The sequence below is a fragment of the Lasioglossum baleicum genome, unplaced genomic scaffold (assembly GCF_051020765.1).
Source record: "Lasioglossum baleicum unplaced genomic scaffold, iyLasBale1 scaffold0047, whole genome shotgun sequence".
In the NCBI taxonomy this organism is placed as follows: Eukaryota; Metazoa; Arthropoda; class Insecta; order Hymenoptera; family Halictidae; genus Lasioglossum; species Lasioglossum baleicum.
The window spans coordinates 406,845-416,826 of NW_027469107.1; the positions used below are offsets into that span (position 1 = coordinate 406,845).

A 9,982-nucleotide genomic window follows, 5' to 3' on the forward strand; every position below is an offset into this window, starting at 1 on the left:
GGTAAAACTCAGGTTTATTTAATAATAATTCCTGGTGCCGGGACGAGTTTCTGGCGGCGGCGATCTCTGTCGCGACAGCGGTAGCTGACGCGACGACGGCGACGGCGGAGGTTCGCGGTCCGGCGAGAACGCGGTGGAGAAACGGCCGGCGAACAGTCAGCCTGGTCGGTCAAGGCTCGGTCGGCGCACTTACAACTAACACTACTCTAATTTACGACGCACTTACAACTGACACTATTCTACTTACGAACTACGGACGCGGGTTAAAAGACGGGCCGGGTGCGGTCCGGACAAGCGAGACCATGCTTCTGGCGGACACGGTGCGTTGGCGATTCCGGACTATGCTACCGCGGCTGGATTCTGGACGCGGGTAAAACGGCGATCTCGTCGTCCAGCGGTATCTGGCACGACGAGCCGGTCTGGTACGGTGCGCGAATCTTCTCGCGACTTGCGGGAACGTCTTTCCGGAGACGGTGCTACGGATGCGCGGATACGTCGCGGATTCCGGTACGTCGCGGTTTCGACGGGGAGCGTCTCCTGGAGCGGTCGTCTCGACCTGCGGACTGGACGGCCTCGTCGTCCAGCAGGAACGTCTGTACACTCGAACGGAAGCCCCCGATCGAAGAGTACCGAAGCGCTCGCGTCCTGGACGCACCCAGGAGTATTCGAGCTCGTTCACTGACTGGCGAGGGTGAGACTGTCTCCAGGTGAACTCCGGTGAAAATTCGTCTCGTTCTGCCTTATATAGACAGAAGACGAAAGCACGGACCACGAAGAGTGCCGCTCGCGTCGCGGCTGATTCTTCGCGGTGATTGGTGCGGGCCAGTTTCGGCAAAGTCTACAAATATGACTGCCGTTCGATCGCTCTTACTCTTAGGCCTAGACGCGGCTCGCGACGAGACGTTGTCTCGTCGCAATCGATATCTATAAACATTGCTTCCCAAATGTTCACAGACCTCGGAAATGAAGAAAATAGTACAATTTAATAAATATAATAGTTGCAATAAACATTGAAAATAGGACATTTTAAGAGGAGGATTTTTCACGAGAAAAATTGCTTCTCTGTGATGCGGTGCCCTGACGTTCCTATTTAATATTATCTCTCGCTTTTTTTTTTATATTGAAGAGCAGACTTTTGTGATAAAAATCATATCTTTCTATTATTTATTAACGTAAATACTCTATTTATATAATAATGCTCAATGCCGTAAGAAAAATTTGTGAAGTCCTTTCCATTTAAGATGGTATATCTTTAAAGTTTAGCCGAGTTTAGCTTTCTAATTAATTGGAATATTTTTAGTACACCTTCCTTCTAAATAATCATGAAAAAATTAATTCCGCCCCTCTCCGCCCGCTCAAATTATTATTGTTTAAAGCCATTAAAGTTGGTAATAGAATTTTTGCGAGGTATATTGTTGGTACAAATTATTATCAGGTGACTTCACATAGCGAAAAATGTAAGATTTTAGTGTTAAATATTGCATCCGAGGTAATTCTTTAGTATTAAAATATAATAGAAGTTTTTCAATTCTGTTTCGTTCTGATATTTCGCTCACCTCTAGTAAAATAAAGATATAAGGTAGTAGGCTCGTTTCGTTTTTTAATTTGACACGCTTGTAATGCGTTTTTACCTTTACGGTAATTTTTTTTGTGTATGTTGATTGCAACAAGACTTCTCAAATTTATATTTTACGTATTCCATAAAACGTTACACATGTGTGAAACATAAATATAAAAAATACATATTTAGAAAGTAAAAAATAGTATGTACGATTATATTCCAAAAATTTTTTTTTTAATCAAAAATATCAATGAAAATTTATAAAAAATTATTGTTTAACAAATGCAAAAAATATTTAATTACCTATAGTTAAAAATGACTATTTTTTAAATATTTTTAGTGAAAATTTCATTGCAGTATCTCTACTGGTTCAAAAGTTATAACAAAATGGCACACGATTTTCCAATCCAGACCACTGTGCGTCAGTGATTTAAATTTTGAACAAAATATGTTTATATTCCTTGGAGTTTCCACTGTAAAATGAGCCCTTCAAAAGAAATGGAGATATAAAAATTGGCGTCACAAGGAGCTGGCAACGGACGCTGTATACGACTAAATAACCCCATTTACACCTCGAGAATAATATTAGCAACCAGTCTTGACCAACGATGCCTTTTTAAGTGAAAGGTAACAACCCTGGAACAGACATTTTCTGACGTAAGGATCGACAGCGTCGGTCCTGAAATTACATATTTCATTCACGTAGTGAAAAAACATTTTAGATTTGTCTATGTCCAACAAGTGATCCAATACACTGCCTCGTAAGTACGAGCGATAGCGGAACAGCAGTGGGTTAGGATACGATACCGTTACCGCCCACTACATACTACGCAATTGTAGGGGATGGCGGCAAGACGCCAACACGCATGGATTCGAACTGGTGACATTGTACTTGGTGTAAGCCTGAGAAGAAGGTTCCCAGGCAGGATTACGGTGACGTGTCTAGGTGCGAATGCGCGGACGATTGGATCAGAGTGGAGGAGGCAGGACTCGTTTCACATGCATTTTCGGCTGTATTGAAATACTTATTACAGCGGTCACACATACTACGCAGCGTGCGCCATCGAAGTCAACACATTGAGACTACGGGCGCGCGGCTGGGGTCGGGCTAGGCAGACCACGGGCGCGCGGCTGGGGTCGGGCTAGGCAGTCCCAGGCAGACCCAACCCGGTAGACTCGATTTCTTTCAGTGCCGTTCCCGGGGCTGTTCTCTACAGGGAGATTTATGACAGGTCCTTACTATTGAGCTGGAAGTCGACACTTCCTCGACCAACACGTTTTGACTGTAATTTTCAAATCACTCGACGATGTCGAGCCACTCTCGGGCCGCTTGATATGTCACGAATAGACTGCGGATCTTTATGCATTTATAGCAAACTTGAGTAGATGAAATTGATAGTTGTTGGAAAATTTTTTAAATTGAAGATGTCGATATATGATTTCTCCTCTATTAAAATCATTAAGGGAAGAGATGACATTCAATTTAGTTTCTATTTCCTGTAATCGACGCTGACATTTTTTATTTTGCATAAAGATCCGCAGTCTATCCGTGACACACTATCAGGTGGCCCGGTGGCCCGAGAGTGGCTCGACTTCGTCGAGCGCTTTCAGACGTCAGACAGAAGCGGACAAGTTCGTGCGAACGCAGAATTGAATCTCGAGTAGCGCGAAAACTCGCTCGCCCGAACTTGTCCGATTCTTTCCGAACCCGCCCGACGAGATCGAGACACTCCCGGGCAGCTCGAAACCCCTTGGCAGCCCGATGCACTCGGGTAGCTTGAAACGCGCTCGAGCCGAAAATTATAAATTTCAACACTCTACACCTACCGAACCTTAAAAGTAACTGGTAAATGTTTCTTTGTATGAAAGTGATGAGATTGATTTTATTTAGACTTTATGCAGCTTTCCTTGTAATATGTTATAATGTATTGGCTCGTTCGGAAAGTCATTTCGTTTTCTCCTTTGCTGAAGAAACAATTCAATTCAATTTGATTTCTATTTCTTGCAATCGATATAGTAAATTTTTATTTTGCAGAAAGATCCGCAGTCTATCCGTGACACACCATCGGGTGGCCCGGTGGCCCGAGAGTGGCTCGACTTCGTCGAGCGCGTTCAGACGTCAGACAGAAGCGGACAAGTTCGTGCGAACGCAGAATTGAATCTCGAGTAGCGCGAAAACTCGCTCGCCCGAACTTGTCCGATTCTTTCCGAACCCGCCCGACGAGATCGAGACACTCCCGGGCAGCCCGATGCACTCGGGTAGCTGGAAACGCGCTCGAGCCGAAAATTATAAATTAAGTTTCTTTTCCCTTCTACGACACATTTTTTTTGCACGAAGACGTTTCAACCCTCTACACCTACCGAACCTTAAAAGTAACTGGTAAATGTTTCTTTGTATGAAAATGATGAGATTGATTTTATTTAGACTTTATGCAGCTCTCCTATTGTAATATGTTAATGTATTAGCTCGTTCGGAAAGTCATTTCGTTTTCTCCTTTGCTGAAGAAATAACATTCAATTTGATTTCTATTTCTTGCAATCGATGTAGTCAATTTCTACTTTGCAGAAAGATTCGCAGTCTAGTAATGACAAACGGAAGCATTGCCATCCCTACACGATAAACGAAATTACTTTCCGAACGACCTGATAGTATGTAGTATGTAATTTAAATAAAAATATTAATTTTGTCAGTAAAAAGAAAGACTGCTGCTGCTACACATTTGTATAATAGACATTTACGTTAGCGACATCTACCACATAGCACGTCCTACATTAATGCGACCTGGCGCGACCGTGTTGCCCTCTTACGGCGAGGCAAAATCGAGCCCCGTTCTCCGTGCAGTGGCGCGGCAGCAGGGATCCAAAACGCGACATAGCTGCGGCGCAGTACAGCTGCAGAACGGAGCAGTTGGTTGTCTGGGTAGTAATGTCAAATGAAGGATTAGTTAAGAAAAAATACATCAATGTTATTACTATTATTATTATTATTATTATTGCCATTAGCGTTACAATTATTATAAGTATTATCACTATTATTACATTTCTTGTTATTTAATTATTAATTCTCGTGCTTCCGCTCTCGAATTCCTTAATTTCTTTTATACGCGATTTCACTCTAAGGCCGTCCACACACGGGTCGATGTAATCGCGTCGTGAAGTTCGTACATCTTGATCGTCGTACGATTCATGCCACGGACGCGATTGTCGTCCATAGTCCATGCCATGAAGTAAGAGTACTCTTACTTCATGGTCCATACACGGGTCGATCGTCGATTCGGTCGACGCGATTCCAGTCGCATGCGATTCCCCCTCCACGTTACTTCGAATGCAAATGAATGGAGAGCCGCACACTGAAATCGCCGCGATTCTAATCGCGCTCGATCGGAAGCGAAGTCGGAAAATCGCGTTGACTCATGGAGGTAAGTTTGTGTAGTTCATGTCATTTAAATGATTTGGCCATCATTTTTTGTAGTTTGAGTGCATTGCACTCTTCGATGTGGTCTATGTATTTATAGAGAGAGAGGTTGCATAAGTTATAATTTATTCATTATCTTTATTATCTTTTTTTATGTTATTACGCATACTAATAACATGAAGGTAAGCTTTTTATTTACATAGTTGAATATAATCAAGTAGGTTTATGAAAAACAAAAACAAAAGTCAAAGTAAAAAAAAACTTGAAGTCACAGGGATTGATAAACTGTTGTACAATGTTCTGTGGAGTGGGAGTGTACTTAGGGAGTTGTCTTCTCAGGTCGATTTAATCCGGAAGTATTACCACTTGGTATAATTGAGCGAAGATTGAGGGAAATCTGTTGAACATCCACCAACCTCATCTATGAGGAGCAATGCTCAACTGAGGAGTTACAAAAGGAGCATGCAACCTATAAATACATAGACCACATCGAAGAGTGCAATGCACTCAAACTACAAAAAATAATGGCCAAATCATTTAAATGACATGAACTGCACAAACTTACCTCCATAAGTCCACGCGATTTTCCGACTTCGCTTCCGATCGCACACGATTATGTATTCATTTGCATTGGAAGTCACGTGGAGGGAGAATCGCATGCGACTGGAATCGCGTCGACCGAATCGCCGATCGACCCGTGTATGGACGGCCTAATAGTGCTCATGTACGGATCTGAAGTCAGAAGGAGTCGATGTAATATATCTGTGTTTGTTTTAATTCTGGAAGATTTTCTAGTGTTTCTCGTTCTAAATTCTTTAAAATCTTTTGTTATATATATTATATATAACTTTGCTATATATAATAACCGTTAACCGGGATTAAGTTTTTAAGGATGTTGCAAATTGCAAGGAGACAAATAACCATTGGGCCGTGTCCCAGATGGTCACTAAATAACGAGGTTGCGTTAATCTTTAAAAAGGTCTCCTGGTCACACACTATAATCATAAACCCAGGTACGACGGCAGACCCTCTGTACCGTTATTCCCTTCGCGAAGGCATACGGAAGGCAAAGAATACGATTTCTGCCGATAGACTACAATATTGTCATAAAAAGTACGAGGACAAATTCTTTACGATTTTTTCAAAATCAAGTTTCTCAAAAACTGTGCGTCTAAGGGGAGAAATCAAGGGCAGATTCAGAATAAGCGCAAAAAAACTCTATAAGAATTATCCAACAGCAATTGTTGAACGAATTTGGTGATGGCAGTGATAATCGAATCGGAAACTTTCTTCCAGCTGATCTATTAATCGGGAACTTTTTCCGTGTAACATTTTCTTTATTTTCTCGTTTCTTTGTTATAATAAATAGAAGCTTATGTCTTTCATTGTTCAATAAGCTCCTTCTCATTCCCCATCAGTTTTAACTCCATAAAGTAACATTTAATACTTCTAAATTGTGAATGTTTTCTCTAAAATCCGTACCAATGCCTCCGATCGGAACCATTCTGCCAGGGGTTGTACAAGGAGTGCCAGCGACAATCGCAGCGATACGCCCGGTGATCGTTCGTCAAGTGATATACGTCAAATAAACGCTCAAATACTTCATTATCTTTAATTTTATTGTATTTTATATATAAGAATACAATATACCTTCAAAATAGTGGGTCATCAAATCATTTCAACGAAAAAATGATTACATTAGTTCTTTTCACAAAAATCGATTTCTTGCAAAATCCGGAGATTGTAGACAAATTTTGAGACCAGATTTGAAATCAGCGTAAAAAAATCTACGGGAAATGATATGTAGCATGTCAAAACAAAATTTTTCCGCGCGTGGTAACGGAGACACCACATTTTCTTGAAATTGTGAAAGTTTAACGAATTTTCTCAAGGTTAAAAAACGTTCGTACCATAATCTGCCTATTTTTTCCATATTCTGCCAAGTTTCAGATTTAATTTTAAACAAACTCTAACTCATTTCTATCGAAAGTTCTTTGATTTTGAATCGAGTTTGGTCGAAAGTTCCCCCCGTCAGCGACAACCGCAGCGATACGTCAAGTGATCTGTCACTCGTCAAGTATAACCCTTTAAATACTTCGTTTTACTCATTTTTATTGCGTTTCATATATGAGAAAACAATGTACCTTCAAACTAGTGGGTTATTAAACCATTTCAACGAAACAATTATTTCATTAGTTTTGATATATCGGGAGAATCACGAATTGTGATCATTAAGTAGAGATTACTATGTAATTAGCTGTCCGATCAAAAATATTTTTATCACATATACATGCTTTCAAAGAAACTTTCACGTGTATAGCAAAATTTTTATAAAAAAAGTTAAAATAGCAATTTTTTGCAATTTTCAAAATGTTATGATACGTTTCCGAATTCGCCTTGAAATCCTCTAACAGATAGGCGTGAAAAAATTATGTTTTTACAATCACGTTAAAGCTCTCCTGAAACCATGCAAAAGCTGATAAAAAAAATTTCAATCGCACTGCTAACAACAAAGTGATCTTTACTGATCACGATCCGTGATTCACCCTGTATAAAAAATGTTTTTCAATATATCCATATATTTCAGATGAGAGTACGCCCGAAAAGGGAAGCAAGGAAGCCTATGAAGCTTAGGACGACTAACGCGGAGAACCAGGCCCCGCGCAAGAAGAGGGTAACTAACCCGAAGGGCGAGCCACCGCTCAAGAAGAGGAGGATGCCGCCCGCGGCGGAGTGCGACGACCTCGCTGCTGTAGCAGTAGCTATGCGTGGCGTGACTTATAGGCTCCCAGAGCCCACCCACCTCGATCCTTCCCTCGCCCTTGTACAGGATACCCCTGCCACCCCCCTTGTACATTATCTCCCCCCTGTACATGATGTCCCCTCTCACACCCTTGTACATAATTCCCCTGCCACCCCCCTTGTACATTATCTCCCCCCTGTACATGATGTCCCCTCTCACACCCTTGTACATAATTCCCCTGCCACCCCCCTTGTACAGGATACCCCTGCCACCCCCCTTGTACATTATCTCCCCCCTGTACATGATGTCCCCTCTCACACCCTTGTACATAATTCCCCTGCCACCCCCCTTGTACAGGATACCCCTGCCACCCCCCTTGTACATTATCTCCCCCCTGTACATGATGTCCCCTCTCACACCCTTGTACATAATTCCCCTGCCAGCCCCCTTGTACAGGATACCCCTGCCACCCCCGTTGTACATTATCTCCCCCCTGTACATGATGTCCCCTCTCACACCCTTGTACATCATTCCCCTGCCCACGTCCCTGACAATGATGCCCCCTCCCCCGCCCCTGTGTATTATTGCACTTCCACCGTCCCTGAGAATGATGCCACCTCCCCCACCTTTGTGTATTATTCAACTCCCCCCGGCTCTGTACCTGATTCCGGCCCCCGCGCCGCCGCTGGTGATGAGCTGCTGATAGCAATGTGGGAATGGTAAGTTGCATATTTATTTTCTTTAGTAATAATTGCAATTACATTTCATAGCACATGGTGTAATGTTTTCATTTGTTTTAGCATGCAGAAAATGGCGCAGCAGCTTTCGGAAAATAAGGCGGAGATTGCGGAACTTAAGGCGAAGTTCGATAAATCGCAGGACGTCGCGAACCGGACGTACACCACGGTGGAGTGAGTATTACATCATTCTTAGTATTTGTTTAAATGATTTCAATCGAAAAGATGTGTCATTTATTAATTGTTCGTTGCTCCAACAATCAACAGTCAGGTGCGGGCAATAATGTCGGTGGAGTACGGGGGAGAACTTCCCACGTTCCTACCTCTAAGCACTACAAACGAGGTAGCCTTGTTTGATAACTGTAACGCATCCCAATTCGGCGTTGTTGTAAGTATATTGCACTACATACACAGTAAAAGTAAGTACATCAAATTAATGAATATGCAAATTGATGTTTATTGTTTCTTCAGGTAACATTCTTGGCCCAATTGGGTGGGCGCACATTAAGAGATGCGGTCAACAAATGTTTCCGAGAGGTATTTGCGGGCAACGCACTGGCCGGGTACGTGTGGTCGGGTGCCAGTGGCTCCAAGCCACTGCAGCGCACGCAGATAATGGAGGCCATGTATGGTAAGCCTTGCACATCTTTGATTTAATTTAATTTCATTATTAATTAATTGTTTGTCTTGATTAATTTATTGTTTAGCAATATTTATCTCGATTTGAATGAATGTTACAGCGGCTTTATGGAGGACAAAGTCGTTCCCCAAGCCGGACCGAGCAGAATTCGCCAATGCGGCGAGATCTGCGCTGAAGGCAGCGAAACAGCGGCTCCGAGTAAAGAACGGTGGTGAAGTCGATGAGGCAATTGTCGCCGCCCGCGTCGACGCCCGTGAAAACTGGTCGAACAGCTTCGAGTTAAATCCCGCAGCACAACCGTAACAGGGAGACTCCGAGGGAGTGTAGCGTAAGTATATTATCCAAACAAAAACACTTCGTGTAAAGGTTGACCAAGTTCCCCGACCCATCCACTTCAGTGATATGAAGAATGGACCAAGTTCCTCTCGTCTATCAAAGTTGTGATATGATGGATGGATCAAGTTCCTCTTGCCTATAAAACAGCTTAGAGTGGGCGGGCAAGGAACTTCGTTCGCTCGCTGCCGAGCGCGTTGATAGTAAAATTGTACTAAAAGTAAGTATATCTGATCTATTAATATGCAAACGAATGTTTTTTATTAAGGTTGGGAACTTCGATCAGTACGGAAGGCACTGCAACGACATGGTGGAATAGGCCTACTGGGGATACCACTGAAAAAAAAACGCATTGTCAATAGTACCTCCGTGGTAATGTGGAAACCTATTGAAATGTAATCAGTTTCTCGAAGGAGGAGGAGGAGAAGGAAGCCACGGCAACCGGGGAAAAGGCGGATCTCCAATTTGTAGTGTGGTAAGCATATCTAATTATGCCATTGTACATGTGTGAATATATTGTATATTAATGATATTCCTCGTATTTTTTAGGTAT

The 9,982-nt window shown here is 42.5% G+C and overlaps 1 protein-coding gene across 1 annotated transcript; it reads left to right on the top strand.

Moving 5' to 3' along the window:
- Positions 1–8,427: 8,427 nt before the first annotated feature.
- On the top strand, positions 8,428–9,750 carry LOC143219533 (uncharacterized). The gene is made up of 5 exons (XM_076445469.1): positions 8,428–8,438; positions 8,520–8,630; positions 8,724–8,844; positions 8,928–9,087; positions 9,197–9,750. The coding sequence occupies exons 1-5, from the start codon at positions 8,428–8,430 to the stop codon at positions 9,397–9,399; spliced, it is 606 nt and encodes a 201-aa protein (XP_076301584.1). The 3' UTR covers positions 9,400–9,750.
- The last annotated feature ends 232 nt before the right edge of the window (positions 9,751–9,982 follow it).

Coding starts and splice junctions, on each gene's coding strand:
- LOC143219533 (XM_076445469.1), top strand. Junction 8,845..8,927: donor CATCCCAATTCGGCGTTGTT/GTAAGTATATTG, acceptor TTGTTTCTTCAG/GTAACATTCTTGGCCCAATT. Junction 9,088..9,196: donor GATAATGGAGGCCATGTATG/GTAAGCCTTGCA, acceptor TGAATGTTACAG/CGGCTTTATGGAGGACAAAG.